Here is a 23,665-nt window from a genome sequence, read left to right as displayed (position 1 = left end):
CAACCCCGAGCCTATAAATAGGGGGCGGTTACCAATTGTAAAGGACACTTAGCACATTTGAGAAATAACAAGCTTGAAATTCAGTTATGTTCTCTCTCTAAGCGGTTACATCTTTTCTCTCTGAGATTCTCACATCGCAATCCTCTCACTCAAGGTACCATACCTCATCTTTATGTTCTCAGGATAGAACATTTGGCGCCGTCTGTGGGAATCGGTAGATTTCGATTCCCAGACTACGTGGATTGTGATTTCGTTGAGAGAAGTTTGATTTTCTGCATTATTTCCTTTGATTTTTGTATTTCCAGCCAAATTCCTAGTTTGTGATTGGTATTTGATGGAGACACGTCGTCGACGACGCGACAGAGAGTTGGAGCAGAGACGCGGTTCACCACCGCGTCGTGTAAGAGGAATGCTGCATCAGGAAGAGGTTCGTCGTGAGCAACCTGAGCAACTGACTCCTCCTCCGCCTCCACCACCGCCTCCTCCACCTTCTCCGACACATTCACCGGAGGTCTCAGGAGATGGAACGCCGCTAGCTCAGGCTCCGATCACTGACCGAGATTGGAGACGCCTGATCCGTAATGTTGATGACATACGGCAACGGAACGATTACTTGCAGGAACAGTTAGAGTACTACCGCCTCGAGCAGCAAGACGAGGGAGAGCGGGAAGCAGAGGCCGTCACGGTGTTCGAGCCGTTCTCAACAGCGGTGAGGGAAGTGGCCATCCCGGACTACATGAAGAACCTTGTTCTCGAGACGTACAGTGGGAAGACCGATCCAAAGGATCATCGAGCCGTTCTCAACGGCAGTGCAGGATGTTCCTTTCGACATTTAAGGGTAAACGATGACTTGGTTCACGACTCTGCCTCGGGGATCTATCACAAATTTTTCGCGACTTCTCGTCGAAGTTCCTTGTTCAATTCTCTGTGAGTAAGATCAAGCAGGTAACGATCGACGATCTGTATAACGTCCGCCAATCAGAGGGTGAAACTTTGAAACAATACGTGAGGCGGTTCAGTGCAGCATCTGTTAAGATTGAGGAGTCGGAACCGCATGCCTGTGCGCGAGCTTTTAAGAATGGACTGCAGCCGGGGAAGCTGAACAGTAAGTTGAGTCGTAAGCCCGCTCGGTCGATGGCAGAAGTACGTGCTCGGGCGAACACCTACATCTTAGATGAGGAGGATGACGCTTTCAAAAGGAAGCGCGCAAAGATGGAGAAGGACGACGACCAGAGGGATGTCTCGCCGGCGGGTAAACAAAGTCGGGTAAAAGGAGAAAGCAGTAAGCGGAAGGACAAGAGGGGCAAGTCAGTTGAAAAATTTGCAAAGGAGCAACTCTACCCAAAGAAGGAAAGTTTCGAGAGTCGACGCCCGTGGCGTCAAGCCGATTCTCGCCGGCGAGAGGAATCGGGCAAAAGTCTCAGCGCACATCTGCCAGAATTGCTCCGGGAAGTCAAGGCGACACACGCAGTCGAAGAGGGCAAGAGGGAGGCTAACCCGCCTCAGGCGGCAGTTGATAAAGTCAAGTGGTGCGAATACCATCGATCGGCGTGTCATGACACCGAAGATTGCTTCACGTTAAAGAACGAGATTGAGAGATTAATCAGGACGGGACGCTCACAGTTGAATGATCGAGGTGATCGCTGGCAAGGCGATCGACAACATGGAAATCGCTATAAAGGGAGTCGTTAGCAGGATGATCGCAGACGAGACGATCGTCGTCAAACGCCAACAGCCGACAGGAAGGAGACGTTGGCGACAAGAAAGAAGGGAGTTGAAGAAACCTTCAACAAAGATCTCGAACCGCCGGTGGGAACGATAAATATAATTGCCGGAGGTTTCGGTGGAGGCGGTGACACACCTTCGGTGAGGCGCAGGCATGTCAGGGCGGTAACATCAGTGCAAGAGAATGCATCCCCATTCGGTTTTCATCACCCGGACATAGTGATATCATCGGCAGATTTCGAGGGAATCAAGACGCACAAGGATGATCTTGTGGTGGTAATGGTAAGGATCAATAACTTTAATGTGCGAAGAGTACTTTTGGACCAGGGAAGTTCTGCGGATATTATTTACGACGATGCGTTCGAGCAATTGGGACTAACAGATAAGGACCTGATGTCGTACACTGATACTCTGGTAGGTTTCTCGGGAGAACAGGTCTGGGTGCGTGGCTACCTAGATTTAGACACGATCTTTGGAATAGACGAGAACGCCAAGCTTTTGCGTGTAAGGTATTTGGTATTGCAGGTTGTGGCGTCATACAATGTTATCATCGGGCGGAACACGCTAAACCTTATCTGCGCAGTAATTTCAACGGCTCACCTAGCGGTGAAGTACCCACTAATCTGTGGTAAGGTGGGAAAGATCGTGGTAGATCAGCGGAGGGCGAGAGAATGCTATAATAATTTCCTTAGTATGTATGGAAAGAGGGGAGTTAGTGATGGACACAGATGCCACGAGATCGAGATTTTGAAAGGCGGTCAAGGTTAGCAGGGTTTTCAAGGCCAAGGGCGAAACAACGCAGGGAGATTGGAGCAGATGGTTGCTCAAAAGAGCGAGAGACTAAGGAGCATCCAAGGTCAGAGAAGGTTAGATTGTAGGACGGGAAAAGATGGGCAGTTCACTAATGCCCATGCTGAGGAATGCTGGGCGAACATAATCGAGGACTTGGAAATGTACAAATTTAGCAGAGGAGTGCTGGCGATTGAGCCCAGGCTCACGACTAGCCAAGAGAGGCGCCTAGAGAAACTGGTGGAGGAAAATTTTGACCTCTTTAATTGGAGTCAGAAAGATGCAATGCTCTGGGGATTGCCCAGGTTCAGGAAGCCGACTCTTTTAAGCACGAGCCAGGAGGAGAGCAGAGAAAATGGGGTGGTAACGAAAGATGTGGTTCGAGTGGGATCGAGCAAAGCGGATGGAGAGCATTTGAGCAACCCTAGGGAAAACCAGAGAAGGTGCGAAAACAGAACCGAGCGCGCCGCCGCGAGAGCAAGAAAAAGGGAAAGGCGGGATATTGGAGGCCAGTGGGATCGGCGGTCTTTAAACCTTCAAGGCCAGCTAAGCGCGACAAGCAAAGAGGCGAGTTAGAAGAAGATCTTCTTTACTGCGGGGCGGCCTAGCGAAGGGACTGGCCTCACAAAGGCCAAGAGGAGGAAGCGAGCACATCAGGTTTGAAGGATGGAGTGTTTGGCGTGGTGCTCTGATTAGGGGGGCAGAAGATGAGGCAGGGGTGCGACGAGTAAAAGCAGGAATTAGGACAAAAATAAAGATGCACTCTTTTTCTCCACTACGGGTGTTTTTTAATGAGGCATCCCTCAAAATGTAAAATTTTTTTACAAATCAAATACAAAAGGATATTCTCAGCAATACTCCTAATTCACAAACTGAATTGTCACGGTCGCCCGGTGGGAAAAATTCCCTGAAGGTGGCGATCCCAACATGACCTTGATGTCTGAGGATTGCTCCTGAAAGTCCAGCGCGAACCGCTAATCACTCGTTGGCGACGTGTGCGGATAAGCTTCTTATCCCAAAAGCCTCCTCGAAATATGGGCGAGCGAAAGCCTACCCGAAATATGGGCGAGCGAAAGCCTACCCGAAATATGGGCGAGCATTCAAAACTAGGCTAAGTCTCGGGCAACCCACATGGCCATTGGGACCCCAGCCACTATAAGTCCTCGCCAGGACAAAACTGCAAGGCCACACCTGATCTTACGGGAAAAATGGTGTGAACGAAGCCTCCGTTCAAAGCTGAGCGAAAGTCCTGGTTTTCTTTGGCACACATTTAAAATCGCTACATGAAACTCAAACTCAAATCGTAAACAATCGCAAAAAATAAAACGCGGCAGGGCGATGAATAGAAGAAGGCAGAGTAACACCACAACAAACTTTCATTAATAGCTAGCCCACAGGGAAATATTAGTTACAAAAGTTGTAAGGGAAAGATAATTACAAGTATTCAAACTGCATTAATATTTTCTTCTTTCCTTGCATTTTCAGCAGCTAGAAAATACTCTGCATTGAAGCCTGGAGGATCGTCAGGACCGAGCAAACACTCGGGGGTAACTCTCTTGAAAGCCCCCATCCCGCTAAGATCCAGCCCCTCGTAAAGGTGCTGGACCTGGGCCTTAGCAAGGAAGAAACCGCGACCACGCTCTTCCACGGCCTCAGCATCAGCTTCAATCTCCAACCTCGTTCTAAGGGCCCTGGCCTCAGAAGACGCCCGAGTTTCCGCCTCCGCGATAGCCCTGTTTTTCGCTTCAAGCTGGGTTCTCACCGCGGCGAGGGCTTCGTCCGATGTCGCCAAATCACTACGCAAGGACGCAAGTTCCTTATCTTTGGTGTCACAATCTGCCTTGCTCGCAGCAATCGCCTCAGCCCTCGCCTCTTCTTCCTTCCGCTCATCCTCAGCTCATCCTCTAGTTCATCCACTTTCCCTTCGTAGGCAAGTAAGTCCTCTTCGCGGTGGTTCATCTCGATACCCAGGTTGTTCAGTTTGATTACCTGGGTCGTCACCTGGGTTAGCAGCCTGTCACGCTCGTTGTACGCCTCGAGCGTGGCAATACGATAACTCTCTGCTTTCTGTCGGAGCTCCTCAACTTCAGCGGCAGAGGCCGAATCTTGCGATAGCTTGGCAAAGAGGCACCCCGCGCGGAGGAGGCTCGAAATAGCTTCTTGTGTCATGCCATCGAGATCGGGATTTTCAGCATCTTTCAAACCACCGAAGAAAGGATCGGACAACATAAAGTTGATGGGGGTGGGTCGCTGGTCCAAGTGGGAGCTTTCTTTTCCCTAGGTGGTCAGGCAGCTAGGAGCAGGAGAAGAGTGGTGAGGGGATGGCAGGGCTATAGGAGCCTGATCCTCATCGTCGCGACTCATTTGATGAACGGGCGAAGCCTGGGGTGAATCCATTTCAGCTTGTTGAGTCAGATGGTCTGGATGGAGGGCGACAGGAACGGAATCCTCGGCTGCACCCTGGTTGTCGAAAGTTTCCTTAGGGGGGAGCAGAAACCCTACCCCATCTTCAGGGTTTGGGTCGTTCTCGCCAACCGGTCTCCAGCGAGGAATGGCTGTCTCGCCGGTTTTGTTTTTCTTGATCTTCTTTTTCTTCTTCTTCTCTAACGAAGGAATCGCGGCTCCGCCCCCTCCGTCCTCGTCGGTCTCAGCCTTTTTGGATTTAAGGGATTTCTTTGAAGGGGAGGGGTGAGCAGCATCATTAATAACATCCAACGCTGCCCCACCAGACTAAGGGAGGACAGCGACACCTGGTGTTGGCTCGCCGGATTCAGGAGCGGTAGTGCTTGGTATTGCCTCGCCAGCCTTAGGGAGAGCAATGCCGCTTGTGGCTCCAGGCGTTGGATCAATAGACGTTTTGACCCGCTTCATGGGAAGAGGAACGGAGGCCTCAGCGCCGGCATCCCCAGTAGCGCGTCTTCTCTTACCCCCACTAGTGTTGAAAGTGGGGGGAAATTTGATCACCTTGGCAGTGAGAGCACGCTCCAATTCAGCCTTGGTACACTTTATTTCCCCTGAGAGAAGCAAGAAAAACATATGAGTAAGTGATAAACTCCACAGGGAATATAATGTTGCGGTGAAAAAGGACAATCTAACCTAGGAATGAATAAAGGGTGTTCTTGCGGGCGACTTCAAGCAGTTGAGATGATTCGAGAACAGGAAGGTCGGCGAGAAAGCTAAGGATGACTTTATCTTCATCACTCAGTGACGCGTCCGGCGGCAGCGGAACGACGCGGGGGGTTTTGGTCCAGTAGAAAGGGAACTGGGCAGTCCCGTCCCGAAGGGTAAAGGCTTCAGGGTACGTGGGATGCACGACTATGCGGAAGTATCGGCACCCGGGACCCATCTTGACGTTGCTCTTGTAAGGGTGAAGGCGTTGTTGGCCTGTGCGGGATTTCAGGGAAACCCCCTTGGGTTTTCAAGGACTTCGGCTCCACGACGTAGAGGTAGAAGAAGTGTGAAACCTTTGGCTCAATACCGAAGGCGCTACACAAGATCTCGAAACACCGGGCGAAGGCCCAGGCGTTTTGGTGAAGTTGGCACGGAGCCACGTTGATCTCCCCCATAACTTGTAGAAGAAAAGGAGAAAAAGGTAGCTTGATTCCCAGGTCAAGGAACAAATATTCGTATACATAAAAAAATGAGGTCTCTTCACCCCGTGATCAACCGTACGGTGCTGCCAAGGCCGGTGGTCGCCTGGGCACTTCCCGGTGACAAGAACGTCCTCAAGGAGTTTCTCGTAGCAGAGCCCGCCGGCTTGGCGAGCCGTCTCGATGACAGAGTCGTCGGAGGTCTGCTCGGAAGGCTGACAAACAACCTCCTGGGTGGGGGTCTGGTTCGTGGGCTCTGGAAGAGTGGCAAACACCCGGAGCCAAAAGGCTTCGATGTCCTCGTCGCCAAGGGGTAGTCCTCCAGGAGGGGGAAGGGCAACTGGGGACGGAGATGCAGAGGCGTTGCTTTGAGAACGAGAGGATTTCTTATAACGGCGTTGAGAAGTCATTTCCGCTAAAAGCAAAGTAAGAATGAGGATGAGAATGGGTGCTAGGTTGTTAAGCTCTTTCGCAGGATATGAGGATTCCGAAAATGGCGAATGATGGGGTAAAAAGGGGATGAAGAGGTTAAGAGGAGTAACGGTTGGGATCGTGGCCGCGTGTGGAAGATTGTGGGAGATCATGTCCCAACGTGGATTTTGGGGGATGGGAACAACGCATTAAATGGGAGTTACAACGGTTGAAACCGATTGGTTTGAAATTCAAATTAGCAGGCTTTATCATAATTTGAGGGGACGTTTCGAGGACAGCGGTTGGGATTCTGCAGATTCACTGACCTTCGCACTTCTTCAGTACATTACAAGTGGGCTACACGTGTCAGGCAACCATGATTCACGGCGGACACGGCTGGGACTGGGCGAGAGGACCAAGCACCGACGCCACAAGACTACCTGTGGACTTGTAGGCACGAAGGGGCTTGTGAAGCGAACCAGAGATTAGCTTTTGCTTTACTTACTATGCCATGTTGGCAATCATTCTTGATCACTAGGCTTTGGAATTTGTTAGTTTTGATTATTAAGACACTCTTAGCTCTCATGCTTCAAGCTCAGTGTCGTGTGGACTGGGCGAGACCCAAGGGCCCTCGCCCAGAGGCGCTTGCCTCAGGGTGGTAAGTGAGCCAGAGAGTTTGGGCCTCCCCCGAGAGGCCCAACTGGCCCACTACGGACGGTTATGAGCACAAGGCCCAACCCCGAGCCTATAAATAGGGGCGGTAACCAATTGTAAATGACTCTTAGCTCATTTGAGAAATAACAAGCTTGAAATTCAGTTATATTCTCTCTCTAAGCAATTAAATCTTTTCTCTCTGAGATTCTCACATCGCAATCCTCTGACTCTAGGTACCATACCTCATCTCTATGTTCTCAGGATAGAACATATTCCTTGTAGCATGGTCTTTTTTTTACCTTGAGATTGTAGATTTAAAAATTTATTCAGCAGTTCCCGAATAATAGCTTAAGTGGTAAGAGCTAGGGGACATATGAATTGGATGGGGACGTCCACGAATCAATTCTTTAAGGGTGTGATTTATCTTTTCGATGTAAAAAAATTATTTAGCAATCTATTGCAAAGTTGTTTTTAGTTACATCTAGTGTAACTTTTAAAATATTTACCAAAATAGTGAAAATTATCACCAATGTTGACAATATCATATTTCTTTTTAATGTTTAAAAGAAATCGTGAATACCATTGATAGTATATGTTTCTTTTCCTCATTTTTTAGTTTCTTCATTCTTTTTTTAGGTACATCTCCAAGGATTGATCTCTATACCTCCCCACTCCAACTCATATCTCCTCTAACTCTTACCACTCGAACTATCATTCGGGGACTAATATCGTCATTCTAATGGCGGTTTTAATTTTTTTCTTTTTCTAAATAAAAACGCCATTGCTATTGGCGATTTGTTTTTTATTTTTACGAAAAACACTAACTACATTGGGATTTGTGTATTTCTTGCTATCGTTATTAGTGACGAAATCAATTCCCTCTCAAAATTTCATCTCTAACTCCCTTCTGATAATCCGCTAAGATTTTGTGACGGTTTAAGCTTTGTCACAATGAATTTTCCTCGATCCACGTGCAAGGCTTGAATGCGCCCTAATCCATATGCATTCAACGCCTCTTTGTTAACGCCTGACTCCTACATCCCATCATGTCAGACTACACAGGAATTCGCCTGCAGCTAGGCGCAATCTATAACACCCCGACTTTCGGGACGCCACTTTAGTAACCAATTATAAACTAACAACGGAAAAACAAGTATATTTTTTTTTTGAAATTAAAACAAGACTTGTCCAACGAGGACTTAAATCAAAACTCCAGACATACCCCGATAACTATATATATATAACAGGTACAACTCATGCTGCACCATAAACGTCACCAGAACATGTAAGTGACAGAAAGTATGCCAAAAGACAAGTGTACGCAAAAGTGATCAAAGTAAGTGTAATAATTACAATCCTCCAAATATGAGAGAGTCAGCCCAAAACAGCCTCCTCATACCTCCTAGTCTTCCAACTAATCTCTGTGATTCCCATACAAAAATCAAGAACCTCCCTCATCAACGTCTTACGTGCCACCTTAGTCAAACCGGTCTCCAGGTCGACTACGTCGGTAGCGATCTCCTCCTCAACCACGCGAACCAAAGATTGCACACGGTATCCACGAGAGGGAGTAGACGCTCCAAAACGAGTCGGAGGCATGGCGACAAGCTCCTCCTTTGGCTCAACGAGCCTCGAAGAAGACGCAACGTTCGTAGGGTCCACGACAGCAGGCGGTGTCGGTCCATACGGTGTCTCCACAGCAGCATCGATCTCGGAAGGATCATCCTCATCAGACGATGATGACGACAACGACGATGATGACGTAGGTGGTCGCAATCCACAGTCAGGTCCGAAACGATGTACTTACGCAGAACTCCAGTAATCAGATCTCCATGTCCATCAATCACATCCTCCATCACTCTCCCCCTATAAGTCGCGTGGTGGTTGGCGGGTCCAACTCCCATGTTGCAAGATCAACTCTATCAATCATCTCGTATCTGATTCCCCGGAAGGGCGAACCAACGTGAACCACTCCCCCAGCGACATCTGGCAGTTTGCCGACCGCCCAAACACAAACAATACAAACAAGGCAAGGCGCGAGGGTCAACTCACAGAATATGGTAGACAGTACAGAGAATAGGTAAAGCATAGGGATAGATATATATAAGTTCAATAAATCTTATCATGGCAAATAATATCATATCATCAGGTTACTGTATCAACATGCATAAATCATCAATTTAGCAAAACACATAGCGATGTCTATCGACATGAAATCATCAAACTCATAATGATGTTTATCAACATCAAATCATCAAATGAATAGTATGAAATGCAATGTTATGCTATAATTATGCTCCGAACAGGCTGGGCACGTATTTCGAGTTGGTATTTTCACCGACCTTTGTGTTAACCATAAGACTTGGTGTCGCTTATATCCTAAATGTAGTCAGATCAGCCTTAATCCGTAGGTTAGCCTCTAAGTCTGCTACTTAAGATACACTCTTGGTGATCTTATGTGGTAACCTGATCTTTCGATCATTGTGGTTCCACCGAGGTCCGGCGTCCCACCGCGTTAACCTCAAACATGAATGAATGATGCAATATGGTTAGCCAAACATCGTATCGTCCTCACAACGCAAAGTGTCTAGCTAAGAATATTGTCTCTAAAAATACCCTAATGTAATTGTCGAACTATCGACCTCGAATTCCCATAACGAAGAGTGCAAACACCCTTGATGACTGCTTGAGTCATCCGACTCATCCTTAGATGGTCGAACTGCTTTGAGAGCAAAAGAGTACATCGTACCTATAAACTTATTGGTTTCCCAGACTTATCCCTTAGGTAGTCTAAACATTAACTGTCGGTTGGACAAGGTGTAAAAGCACTCAAGGTTTCCCCTAAACTTGGATCATCGACACTTCTCGTATTCCCAAGCTCTTATTCAAGCTCTAAGTCTTCTTCACTAAGTCATCAATACTTTAAAGTGTTCGAATGTTGTTTAGCGTATTATGAATTTCATTTATAAAACAATTTCTATTCCTTTTGATCTCTAACTCTATAAGTTCTAAGGTTTTCCTTAAACCCGTGTAATTCCCCGAGAAGGTCTCGATCTCCTAAAATAACAAAGGTTCAAACCTTGGTCCGACCTAGTAATCATTCCCTTAAAAGTTTCCATCACTAGCATGGCATAAATCATTGCACAAACAGTTAGTACAATCCGATAACGCATATTCCAATATATCATCATATTCTACAATTAGCCACTTAGCACATAAAACATGTGATTCAGTCAACATCAATCATAGAACAATCAAGGCATAAACACATATGTCGGTCGAAGCCCTAGAAACCGGAGACACAAGTCTCAAGTTTTAACAACGGCCGAAGCCCAGAAAACATTTTCCAATTCGGTTCAATCAATATCAAAACAATCAAATAAACAAGTCGAAAAGTTATCAATACCTAAATCATTAACTAGTAAGTAAGTTGCCCTCACCTCTAACTCATCCAGCTTTACAATCCTCGAGCTCCTCACTTGTTTCCTCAACAGTTCCAGAAGTTTCCAAAGCTAAATCTTTGAGTAAAAACAACATTACTCAGTCAAAAACAATCCAAACGACTTAAACAATATCGACTAACGTCCGACGAAACTTTAGAAGTTTCAGAGCAGGGGCGGACGCACAGCTAAGTCAGGGGGTTAAAAAAAATTTCCTACTTACCCCCTATAATGATTTTTTTGAACCCCTTGAGATTTTAAAATTGCACCCAGACCCCACTTAGAGCATCTCCAACAACCAGGTGGAGATGCGCTAAGGAAGTAAGATACCGTCCCTTATTTTTCGGCAGCTTTGGAGTTGATCTAGGTGGTAGTTTGGCAATTTTCTATCACCAAAACCCAACTGATTTCAGTGGGAATACAACAGAATGAAGATGAAAGCAAGAAGAAGATGAAATTGAACACAGCACAGAACACAAATATGCAGAATAGAAGAGGAAGACATGAAATTAAAAATATTATTATTAATTTTTTGAACATTATAGAACAGAAAGGTCAATATTTTACATAGAAAAAACAAAAATACAAGTATGGAAGCTCCAATCTTGCAGTGCATGTGTGAAAAAGAACCTCCTTTCCTCCGATCACGTGGAAAAGGAACCACATTTGCTCCGTAATGGTGGAAAAGTAACCACCTTTGCTCCGATCTGGTGAAGTTGATGACGGGAAGTGATGGGGATGCCAGATTTGATGGAAAAGGAAGCTCATTTGCGAGCTCGAAGCCTTTGAGCGTATGAAACAAGGGCTGTGGGGGGGGGGGCGAAAGGTGGTTGTTTGGTGGCGGTGGTGGCCGGTTGGGAGCTTAGGCCAGAGAGACAAAGAAGAAGTGAGGGAGAGAGGATTTGTACCAAGAAGTCAGAGGAGGAAGAAGAAGTGAGGGAGAGAGGAAGAGAAGAAGAAGAAGTTCAGAAGAAAAGAAGAATGAGACATGAACGAAAGAAGAAGGAAGACTGAGAGCAGAAAAAGAGATCAAAGAGTGTGAGAGTAGGGAGGCAGGGGTGAATGGAGGCTAGGGTTTCATCAACAGATTGGGGGATTTGATTTTATAGGTGATCGGTTCACCGGGTCATCCACCCGTTGGGACCGGTTCCAGACTGGTTTTGATCGGCTTGAGCCGGTTTTCAAACGGTTTTGGGTAAAAGTGACCAGTTTTTAATATTAAAATTGAATTATGGATTTAATATTTTAATTTAAATTAAAAATTGATGAAAATTAAAATTAATCTTAAATTAGATTACTTCAAAAAGAATTATTGTTATAAATATTAATTAAATTGATTTAATATTAAATTTTAAATCTAAAATGGGTGAAATTATATTTTTATCGATGTGCTCATTTGTAAAATTTGCACCCACTGACCCCGGGGTCCTAGATCCGCCACTGTTTCAGAGTATGATAATCTAAGACAAAAGACAAGTTTTCACGAAAAAGAAATTCTCCCCGTTGCCCAAATGAGCTCTCGGCCACTCCCCCCTCTTTTAGCGTTTCGACGCTTTTTCTTTGATCTAATTTAATTCCTAGGTAATCTAGGGGTATAACTAGGGTAAAACAATGCTCGGAAATTTTTTAGGAATTGAAATGCAATTAGGGATATTTGGGTCAAGACTTTAGGCTCAAAAACTCAAAATCGAAATTTTTGAAAAAGAATTTGATAGGGTCGTAGAGAAAAGCGTTTATAGCGACTAATTCGAAAGGCGGTAGGTTAAATCGTGATTTTTTGGTTCAAAAAGCGGAACTTTGGTGAAAATGGGTATTTCCACAGTTTTTCAGATCTACGGCGACTTAGAGAAAATCCGAGCGCACCGGCGGTGAATATGGAACGCAGGAAAGACATAAAAGAGATTAGAAAGAAAAAATCGAATTAAAAAGATGTTTTTGGAAAATGCTCAAAACCTTAAGCACAGAAAGACATGGTTTAAAGTAACAAAAAGTAGAAATAAAGGTATGGAATAGCAAGATTACCTCGCTGTCGATCCAGAGAAACTAAAATTGGGTTGATCGGACAAGAATCAGCGAAGAAATCCTCTCCCCCTCTCTCTCTAACCCGCGGCCTCTCTCTCTAATTGGGTGGGAAATGAGATAGTTTCTCATTTCTCATTTCCTGCCTTTTATAGCGGACGTCGAAAAAATAAACTTCGAGGTTTTCTGAATCCGGTCGTCCTGGCACTTTCATCTATTGATAAGAAGTAAATATTTGGTGACAAATTGCCAAAAATCAAAATGAGGTTCTCAGAATTGAAGAAAATGATATAAACACTGTATGGATCAAAATACGCCGAAAAACTACTTTTTGCAGTTGGCGTCGGATGAAGAAACTTCCTTATGAAGAAAGATCGCAATTGTTGAAAGAAATGAGACAACGCGAATGGAAACTTCGTTTGAAGCTCTGAATAGAAGAATGCTTCATTCGGGGTCTTAATTAAAGTCCCCGAGAAGATAAAGCCTAGCTTCGACGGACTTCCGGGAAGACAAAGCTATCGTGTGAACATTCAGAGTTCCTTAGCGAAACACTTGTTATGGGAAAAAATACTTGGAGGTTCTTATTCCTCTAACGATTTTGAATTTCGCGTAAACAATGCTCTAAGAGCGGAAATAACCTTTTTTCGGACATTCTCGACCTTAGCCGGGTATAGAAATGGCTCGAGCTATAACTTAAACTGCCTATAGTACCATCTTTAGTCATTTCCTGAACTTTCTTCTTCATAAAATCATCTAAATCGGCATACACTTGTTCAAGTTCCTTTCACGTTACACCGAAACCTAAATGTGAATAAGAAATTAATTATTTAACCTATAAATAAAACTAGGGTCTTACAAAATCAATGACATGAAAAGCTACCGATTCACCCACGTATGGAAAGAAAAGATTCACTGAATTGTTGTAGATGATAGGAATGCGCTACGCATGAGGCGAATTCCCTTGAGATTTGCGTCACCCCACGCCAATCCCACCCCCAAGCCACATAAGCTTCCAACAACCCAAATTCACATCATTTGGATAATTCAATTTTTTACCCCTTTTGTAATTATTATTTTTAGGTTAATGATCAAATTAATCCCTAAATTTGTAAGTAAGTTTAATTTTAGTCTCTCTAAGTAAAAATGATGTTTAATAATTGTCATTTTACTATTACTAGCGGTTTTTTACTGTCTCTAAAATTGATTTTCCCCCAAAGAAATAAAATCAAACTCGTTACAAACTTAGAAATTAATTTGACCATTAATCCTATTTTAAAAACTTCATGTGCGAATTGTGAGAATCAAGGTAGTCAAATCGAGATACGTATCGTGTATCGCTAGACCCTAATTCCGTGTCGCGTATCGTATCGTAACGTGTATCGTAAGATACGGACACAAAAAAAATTAAGTCATAAATTAAATAATATACTAATATATTATCTAAATATAGTTCAAAATAATCAAAGATCCAAGTCATAAGTAGAAAAATAGTCTCACAAAGTTCAAGTTCAACCTAATTCCAAGCCATAAGCCAAACTAAAGTACTAAACATCAAAGAGATGAAATTAAATGCCCACTCCCTAATTCCAAGCCATTAAAGGGATGCTGAAGTTGAACGTGAAAGGGTGAAAGAATCAAAGAAAACATCACTTTTTAGGGAAATTTACTAATTTTTAATGAAATTAAATTCCCACTCCCTAATTTCTATGAGAGTCAGATGAAACGGCATTTGAAAAACTGTTTTTGTATTGTATCAGGATACGTATCGTGCGATACTCATGCGATATGTGCGATACAGGTCACGATACGAACACAAAAAGATACGTACATGGGATACGTATCGTTTGGTTGATTTTCGTATCGTATCGGGATACGTATCGTGCGATACTGACTACAATGGTGAGAATGTATCAAAATAATTTCATTTTTATTTACTGATATTCTCAGTCCATTATATAGCATCCCTTTCTTAGCAACACGCCAAAACAACCCCTGTTCCCCGCATTTAATAAATCAATTATTTAGATTTCAGAGAACGCAATAGAAATTCAACCCCTCTCTTGTTTCCTTCACTCACATTACTGATTACTCTTCCTTCTTCAAAATCCCTTCTCATTTCAACATGTCAGGCTACCCCAACAAGCCTTCCGGTTACGGTTACGGCGCTCCGCCGCCATACCAGCCATACGGCGCCGCCCCGCCATCCCAGCCATACGGCGCCGCCCCGCCATCCCAGTCCTACGGCGCTCCGCCACCACCTCAACCCTACGGCGCAGCCCCGCCATCCCAACCCTACGGCGCTCCACCGCCATCCCAATCCTACGGCGGTCCACCTCCGCCTTCTCAGCCTTACTCCGCTAGCCCCTACGGCCAGCCGTCCGCTCCTTACGCCGCGCCCTACCAAAAGCCCCCCAAGGACGAATCCCATTCCCACGGCGGCGGCGGTGGTAGCGGTTACCCACCGCCTCCATCAGCGTACGGGAGCCCGTTCGCGTCACTGGTGCCGTCGGTGTTTCCTCCCGGCACAGACCCTAGCATAGTCGCATGCTTCCAGGTGGCGGACCAGGACGGCAGCGGCTTGATCGATGACAAGGAATTGCAGAGAGCTCTCTCTTCCTACAACCAGAGCTTCAGCTTGAGAACCGTTCACCTCCTCATGTTTCACTTCACCAACACCAACGTCAAGAAAATAGGTACCTTCTTCTTCTTCTTCTGGATCTCTTTCTCTCTACAACACTTGCTCCCATAGAAATCGAAATTCTGAATCGGAAGCGTTAGGGTTTCCGCTAACTTGCGCTGGGCGATGAGTGTTCGCTGCGCACGGTGATAAACTGCGCCGGCGTCGGAATGGCCGTTTTACCCCTGGTCATACGCGCTTTTGCGTTTTTCAACGGGTTAATGCTGACGAAGCGTGTTAAGTAGCATTTATTAACGATTTAAAATATTATATTAATTTTTTAGTGTAATAAACAAATACTACTGGTATTTTTAATTTCTTAATTAAATTATCTTTACTTTGCCTGTAGTAAAGGGGCAGCCCAAAACGCGTGTGGTGTTGCTTTCAATGCAAATGCTACTAGCTAGTTTATTTTTATTCTTTGCTTACGCGGGGACTTGTATGTCGTTTGCGTGATTAGTTTCGGTTTTGACTTTTGAGGGAATCCTATGGGCAGTGGGTACCTATTCCATAGCACCCTATGATCCACACAATGCAGCCGTTAATTCTTTATTATGTTACTTCCAAGAGCATTGACATCATTCACTCCATTATTTAGAACGTAAAGAACATAGTAGTCAATCCGGGATAGCGGCCGACCCCGAAAGTGGGATAGTGGGCGGCCGACCCCGAAAGTGGGATAGTGGGATAGCACATAGTGGGATGGCTGCTATTCAGATTTTTTATATAATTAATAGTTTAAATACCAAAAAGGTCAAATATTGCCCAAAATTCATAACATTCATAATAACAATAAAAGTCATAAGTCTTGAACAATAACACAACTAAATTCGTAGGCTCCTAGCTACATAAGAAATCAATATCATTCATTATCATCTTCTAACACCGAAGGGTGGTCGCTAGTGAAGGATGGTCTCCGGAGAAGGGGGTGGTCTTTGGAGCTCCAAGGTGAGAAGGCAAAGTGAATAGTGAGATGAGGGCATAAACGGTCCGATTTGAAATTCTGAATGAAGAACAAATTTGACCAAAAATGGCCCTAGAAGAAAGTCCTAAAGTGCCCCTAAAAAGGTTCCCCAACGGTTTAAAACTAAGGGGCTTGAGTCATTTTGCCCTTAGTCTAAATGGCGCCGCTATTGTGAGGTGTGCCGGCTGCAGGGAGCCACCCCGCTACGCCGCTATAGCACGCTATTGACTACTATGGTAAAGAATTAGATTGCAAATTATAAAAACTAATAATAAAAGAAAACATGACAAATTATTGCAAAATGTATGAAACCGCTCCACTTTTAGACGGGTACCAGAGAAATTGATGTGCGGTCAAATTTCATCATATGTAATATAATATTGAATTTGATTTGGTTCAATTTGTTATTTCAGCTATTGTGAAAATTATGATGGAATTATGTAAAATTGCTCATTATAACAAATGGATATTCTGCATCTTAAGATTCTTGGTCTTATTTGAGGTCAACTCTTGGACAATAGATGTCAAAATTAATTTCTGAAATAGGATAACCTTTTATTTTAGTAGTGATATTTCTCAAAAAAGTACTGGGTGTGGCTTGTTTAAATTGATTTTTTTATGTTGAACTTGAATGTTGATTAATGTAAGGATTTATTGGAAATCTTTTGACCTCCTGCCAGAATAAGTCCTATGAAGTACTGCCTGATCATTATTGGCTGCTGTTAATAATTAAGTGTTACGGATGGTAGCAGGGGGGAAGTTTTGGACCAGTAAATGCTGATTACTGATTCCATGTCTGCTATAGATGTTTCATAATATATTCATGTTTTTTTTTTGATAAGCATAATATATTCATGTTGTGATTTAAGAAATTGGAACAGAATGTGTACAATTAATGAAGAATTGGTGTAAATGGGTGTGTTTGCAGCATTGTTCCTCGGTTGTTTTATTCTCTAAGCAATATATTCGCCTCATTGTCTAATGTGCTGTTCAATTATTTGTTCCTGTCAATTTGTTGTCCTCCTCACTGTATGAATTCTGAATTTCAAAATGCAGGACCCAAGGAATTCACATCTCTATTTTACAGTCTTCAGAACTGGAGGGTATTTCCTTTTTTTAAGTGTTTTCCGCTTTACGAATCTAGATTTTCAACTTAGACAAATTATACTCTCTTTATTGGAACATACTCTTCTAACATATTGGTGATTATTGCAGGGCATATTTGAGAGATTTGATAAGGACAGGAGTGGTAAAATCGATTCAAATGAGTTACGAGATGCGCTGCTGAGTTTGGGTTATGCTGTTTCTCCTGTGGTATTGGAATTGCTCGTCTCCAAGTTTGACAAAACTGGTGGAAAAAGCAAGGCTATAGAATATGACAACTTCATCGAGTATGGCTTTGCATTATTTTTTTCTTTTATTGGAGAAAAATTATTTATATTAGAACAAGGGATTCTTGTTTTGGTGTCATTTCTATCCCCCCTCCCCCTCCCCCAATAGTTTTAGTATAACCAATAGAGAGAATAAAATGTCCTTATACAATAACCATGAAGGCTCGTACATTTGTAGTTTGAAATCAGTATAGGTTTTCATGTTTTTAAAATGGGAGAAACCTTCATTAAAATTGGAAGTTTTTCTTTATACCATTATGTGTGCGCTTATCTATTTTGGTCTCAAATGGATCTTAATATTGATTCCCTTTTCTTGTTTTCTAATGCAGGTGTTGTCTTACTGTTAAGGTGAGCTACCAAATAACTCTGATTTATATTTTATCAGTTTCTGCAATTAAAATTGCATGTTAATAAACCTGCTATGAGATCTCGTTAGACTACGTTCTTAATAGAGATTATTGGAGCTTATTTACGAGGAAAAAACACTAAATACATGCTTTTTGGTTTGCATCCAAAAGTGAAATGACTATCAGTGATAGCAGCTCTTTAGTAGCGCATCATCATACCTGTTTATAAAACTGTGAATATTTACCCAACTACATATACAACCTTCTGAAAGTTTGCTAGATTATTCACTTCTACGTTGGAAAGTAAAACATTATTGTCACGATACATGATGTTTGTTACCGGTTAAGTTCATTTGAATATTATCATGGGCAGTCAAATGCAGACATGAAATTCAGCTTCCAATTCCATGTTCTGCATTGTGTAGTATGTTTCACTTCATCTTTAAACCTTATAGAATCACTTCTTTTCGTACAAAAGCTACAAGGAATAGATTGTCCCAAAATCTACCGGGTTTCCAAGCACACTTGACACATTCTCATGAAATTTAGTGCTACTTAGGTGATTCATGAAACATAATCAACCTGGTTTTCTTTCTAAGTATGAAGCGCAAATTTTGCTCTAGTGTAAGGGTTTATGGTAAAATCAAGCTTTAGTGTGGGAAGGTTAAATTTCTCACTCTATCTTGTGCGCATTGCAGGGACTAACTGACAAATTCAAAGAGAAGGACACTGCATATACCGGATCTGCAACATTCTCCTATGAGTCGTTTATGCTGACTGTCCTGCCATTCCTAATAGCTTAGGAAAGTAATGGTGTATGGTCGAGGAACTTTTTCATATTCTATTATGCTGCTATCACCTGTTGTTTAGTTTATAAAAAACAAATCCTTAAACATTATATTTTCAGCTTGTTGACAAGTTTCTTCGGGTGTACTTTGTGTGAATGAAGCCATAAAAATTAGTTTTCGTGCTTATCCATCTCAATGGTAATGTTTGGTAGACAGAACTGGGCATAGCATAAGATATTGGGATAGTACAAATCGTGCAAGTGTTCCTACAAATCGTTTGTCAAGTTTTATTCAGAAACATGATTTGGGGATATCATGTTAGTACAAATACCTACACAAGATACTAAAGTTTTGCACGTCTTGTTACTACCAGTCAATGCACAAATCATACCTATATGGTAGATTAGAAAGAGAACACGTGAATCCTGAAGCTATCACATGTCCTCTAATAGTACGACCTTGCCTCCTAAATTCCTCTTTGTAGAAGTCACCCAACCCTTCACTTATCTCGCCCGCATCTTAGACATGACATAGCTTTGACCATGCCACTCACTAAGACCAAGGGATCTCTAATTCTGTCCAAGTTTCATCCAGAAGACCAACCTTTATTGCTGGAGGTATGTGCAGCAGTACCTAGTTGTAACTAGACAAGACCAAAAAAATAGAACAATGAGAGGCTAACCAAAAACCATGATTTAGTTAATGTAATAACTTGTTAAGTATAGAATGACTGATTGAAGTCCATAACATACAACTATCCCTACCAAAATCAAGAATACCATTAATTAGGAGAATCAGAAGTCATTGTCATATTGGATATAGCTTCGTGTAGCAATAAGGCACAAGAACATGTAAGAGATGGATTTCATAGAACAACCAAAAGCAAATATTACTTTGTTGTTTAAGTAGAGGTGTTTCCAAAAACACATGCAATAACAGAATGTGACATTAGATTCATTAAAATGATGATATTTTGTGTCAGGATTAAACATTATTTTAGTAATAAAAGAACTTCTGGCAGTTATAACAATTCTAAAGTATTAAAATTCAATGATGTTAGAATGGTCAGTTACATATAAAAAAGGATGGGAAATAAAATTAATCAACATTAAACATATTACTTAGGAATGAATTAACTCTTTGTTTCAAAAAAAAAAAAAAACTTAACTCTTGATTTGATGTGCCATCAGATTTTTAAAGAAACTAAACTTCAGAGCCCCAAGTGAATGATTAACAGAAATTAATCAACATTAAGCATTTTTTTGAGATAATCAACGTTAAACATATTACTTAGGAATGGACTTTTTTTTTGGTCAAGACTTAGGAATGAACTTAACTATTGATTTGTTGTACCATAAGATTTTTACAGAAACCAAACATCAGAGCCCAATGTGAATGATTAACAGAATCACAAAACCTGCTTGTGTAGTTCGCTTCCTTTCCAACTCCCATTCAAAAATAAAATGTGAATACTTATAAATTCCATTGCACAGGAATAGATGAGTTATAGAGGGAGTGAGAGACAGACAGATTATTGAAAAAGAAAGAATACACACATCTTCAATTCACATCACTGATCCAAAACTCATGTTTTGCTAGAGCTACACATGATTGGGACTACATAAAATACTATCCCATAAAAACTTCATGTAATTTTTGCATTCATACAATTCAAACAGTGTTATGAATTGAAGGTAGTATAGGTGACAGGGTGAGAGAGGAGAAGAGAGAAACAAGTAGTCATGTGAAATGTGGAATGAGGGTTATGTTGCTTGGTGGAACCACCCTTCTTTATATAGCATTAGGTCAAGACAAATACACATGGGCCAAGCTCATACTTTCTAGTATGGCCCAAACACCTAATCCTGATGGTCATCTAATTATTCACAACACTCCCCCTGGATGACCATCCCATAAGAATGTGTCTCATTAAAACCTTACTAGGAAAAACCTAGTGGGATAAAAACCTAGTAAAGGAAAAATAGTACATCATTCTATAGCTCGTTTTTGTACATTGCCTCATTAAAAACCCTACCATGAAAAATCCAATGGGAAAAAAACATGGTTAAGGAAAAAAGAGTACAATGCATATTAATTGAGATCCTTTAGCTGACGAACTCCGATCTTTCGCACAAGCTTTTCAAATGTCGTTGTTAGAGGAGCCTTCGTAAATAAGTATGCCAAATTATCACTTGAACGAATTTGTTGGATGTCTATGTCACCATTCTTTTGTAGATCATGAGTGAAGAAGAGCTTCGGTGATATGCGATTTGTTCTATCTCCCTTGATGTATCCTTCCTTAGCTTTGTGTTGTCTGCAAGGTGATGCATGAATCTCCGATGTAGAATTTTCTCATATTCAGATTTGGGCAATGAAACCGAAAATGGTTAAAAACATGTTCCATTTTGTCAATCAATGACCAATTCAGAACCAAACAATTATGCAATATCATTTTCTATCTTTGGGGTATAGACTTCAAGTCCAAAGACTCGAAGTCAGGACAGAGAAAACCGAGAGATAGGGCGGAATGAACAATCTACTTGCACCATTGATAAGAGGCGTTGGGAGAATTGGGATATGGACGCATCTAGTAGGGGCGTGCTTGCAATTGAGCCCAGGCTTACCGCCGAGCAGGAGGGGCGCCTGGATAGGTTGGTAGAGGACAACGTGGACCTCTTTAGCTGGGAACAAAAGGAGGCAGCGCTCCGGAGATTGCCCACATTCAACAGGCCAGTACACTTGACGAGAAGAAGGGTGGAAAGGGCGGAGCTACAGGGGGCAAGCAGGGAATTTGGTCTGACTCAGGGTAATGGGAGTACGGAGGAAGAAGGGAACTAGTCACAGTGTCGTCAGGATAAGAGAGGGAATAATACGAAGTGCGAGAAACCAGCGGAGGCCACGCGTATGTGGCCAACAAAGGAGAACCGACGCGTCGGGCGAGAGAACGAGCTAGGAAAGCCTCCCTTTTACTATAGGGTCGTTGAGCAGGGCGACGGGCCGAAGGATGGGGTGTTAGGTGTGGTGCTCTGATCAAGGGAGCCGGCGACAGAGGAAGGGCGCGGCGAGGAAACTGAAGAACTAGGACAAAAATAAAGATGCACTCTTTTTCTCCACCACGGGAGTTTTTTAACGAGGTATCCCTCGAATGTAAAATCTTTTTACAAATCAAATATACAAGGATATTCTCAGCAATACTCCTAACCCTCAACTAAATTGAGACGACAGCCTGGTGGGAAAAATTCCCTGAAGGTGGCGATCCCAACACGACCTTGATGTCTGGGGATCGCTCCGGAAAGTCCGGCGCTGACCGTAGCCACCCGTTGGTGACGTGTACGAATAAGTTTCTTATCCCAAGAACCTCCCCAAAATATGGGCTAGTCAAGTCTCCCCGAAACGCGGGCGAACATTTTTAACTAGGCCAAGCCTTGGGCAACCCACATGGCCATTGGGTCCTGAGCAACCATAAGTCCCCGCCTAATAAGGCTGGTGGGGCCACACCTGATCTTACGGGAAAAGCGTGTGAACAAAGCCTCGGTCGAAGACTGAGCAAAAGTCCTAGTTATACCCAGCACACTCTCAAGGTTATTCACGGGAAACTCAGATTCAAGCACTGGAGACATGTGTGAAATGGCGATGTAACGTAAGGCGAGACACGTAACGGGTCGCCAGACTCGCTCATTCATTCATTCATTCATTCATTCATTCATTTATCTGTTCACTGTGTATTTGCTCGTTCATTCCCGAGGAGGGTTTTGATTTGCTTTAAAGTCTGATTATGGTTAATTAATGAGTAATTAACTAATTTGACTATTTGATTTTGGGCTTGGGCCAACTAGTGAGTAAAAGGAGAAAGAAAAACAAAAACCTAGCCCATGTTTAGCTTGGCCGCCGGTTTTGCAAGGGGTAAAGGGGAGAAAACCTTGTTTTTTTTACACAAACAGAAGTTGGAGCCTCACCATACATCTTGCACATAAAACTCAGCAAAGAAAAGAGAAGAGAAAAGAGAGAAGGAAAGAGAGAAAATGAGAGAGAGCAAGAGAGAAGCGAGAGGGAGCGTGAGAGGGATAGCGAGAGAGAGGGATCGGTTGGGAGAGCTAGGAGAAGAACTTGGACAGCAACTTGTTGGCTTTCCTTTTCATCACAAACCTTTGCTTTTCCATCATCTTTCATTCAAGGTAAGGGCTGGTTTAGGAAGGGTAGATGCTTAGGGTATTTGCCATGAATTTCCATGAGAAAAGCCATGGTCTTGTATGTGTTTGCATGTGATATGTGAAAGAGGTTGTTGCTGGACTTTTGGGCCATGAAAACCTTGTTTACAAACCCTTATTTGTGCTAAGTTCAAACGCATCATAACGTTTTTAAAATCTTATTTTGATCATAACAATTTTATAAATAGAAGGCTCATTTAAAATTCATTCACTAACAATATCTTTTATTTCAGGAGAACATGGCCATATGAAATAGGCTACAACGTTCTATCACTTACCAAGAAGGATTTTGTGACTATCGTATCATCTGACCGTTTAATGACACATCACTAGTCAGATTTGCCAAGCAATATTTTGAGCGCCAAAGAATCAATTTGATTTCAAACAATTGTCCCACATTCATATCTAATGACAATAGTTTGAATCTCGTTCAAGTTGAATCAGATGAAGACAAGCTTGCTTTAGCAAAAGGCACGCTGACCAACGAGGAAAAAGGACAAGCCGTCAACATCAAATTGCCAAATTGTCTCATATCTGAAAAGTAGCCCAAAGTCTACCACCACCTACTAGCTGACAAACATCACCTTTTGAGCTAAAGGATAGACTTGCTTCAGAAGTAACATTTAATGAAGCCACCAACCAAGCCTTTGAATCAACGGTCC

The 23,665-nt window shown here is 42.8% G+C and overlaps 2 protein-coding genes across 2 annotated transcripts; both read left to right on the top strand.

Annotated features, from left to right (window-relative positions):
- Nucleotides 1-2,004: 2,004 nt before the first annotated feature.
- LOC130719447 (uncharacterized) lies at nucleotides 2,005-2,493 on the top strand. Its single transcript, XM_057570075.1, has one exon. The coding sequence runs from the start codon at nucleotides 2,005-2,007 to the stop codon at nucleotides 2,491-2,493; it is 489 nt and encodes a 162-aa protein (XP_057426058.1).
- A 12,138-nt stretch (nucleotides 2,494-14,631) lies between these two features.
- Nucleotides 14,632-18,981, top strand: LOC130717389 (calcium-binding protein CBP-like). The gene is made up of 5 exons (XM_057567605.1): nucleotides 14,632-15,321; nucleotides 17,326-17,372; nucleotides 17,485-17,660; nucleotides 17,990-18,008; nucleotides 18,706-18,981. The coding sequence occupies exons 1-5, from the start codon at nucleotides 14,751-14,753 to the stop codon at nucleotides 18,808-18,810; spliced, it is 918 nt and encodes a 305-aa protein (XP_057423588.1). The 5' UTR covers nucleotides 14,632-14,750; the 3' UTR covers nucleotides 18,811-18,981.
- Nucleotides 18,982-23,665: the final 4,684 nt, after the last annotated feature.

Source organism: Lotus japonicus, chromosome 5 (assembly GCF_012489685.1).
Source record: "Lotus japonicus ecotype B-129 chromosome 5, LjGifu_v1.2".
In the NCBI taxonomy this organism is placed as follows: Eukaryota; Viridiplantae; Streptophyta; class Magnoliopsida; order Fabales; family Fabaceae; genus Lotus; species Lotus japonicus.
This window is presented reverse-complemented; position numbering and strand designations above follow the sequence as displayed.

Excerpts from the sequence above, each read along its gene's own strand:
- LOC130719447 (XM_057570075.1), top strand. The coding sequence starts at position 2,005 with ATGGTAAGGATCAATAACTTTAATGTGCGAAGAGTACTTTTGGACCAG.
- LOC130717389 (XM_057567605.1), top strand. The coding sequence starts at position 14,751 with ATGTCAGGCTACCCCAACAAGCCTTCCGGTTACGGTTACGGCGCTCCG. Across the intron at positions 15,322-17,325 it reads CACCAACGTCAAGAAAATAG|GACCCAAGGAATTCACATCT; the intron begins GTACCTTCTTCT and ends TTCAAAATGCAG. Across the intron at positions 17,373-17,484 it reads ACAGTCTTCAGAACTGGAGG|GGCATATTTGAGAGATTTGA; the intron begins GTATTTCCTTTT and ends TGATTATTGCAG.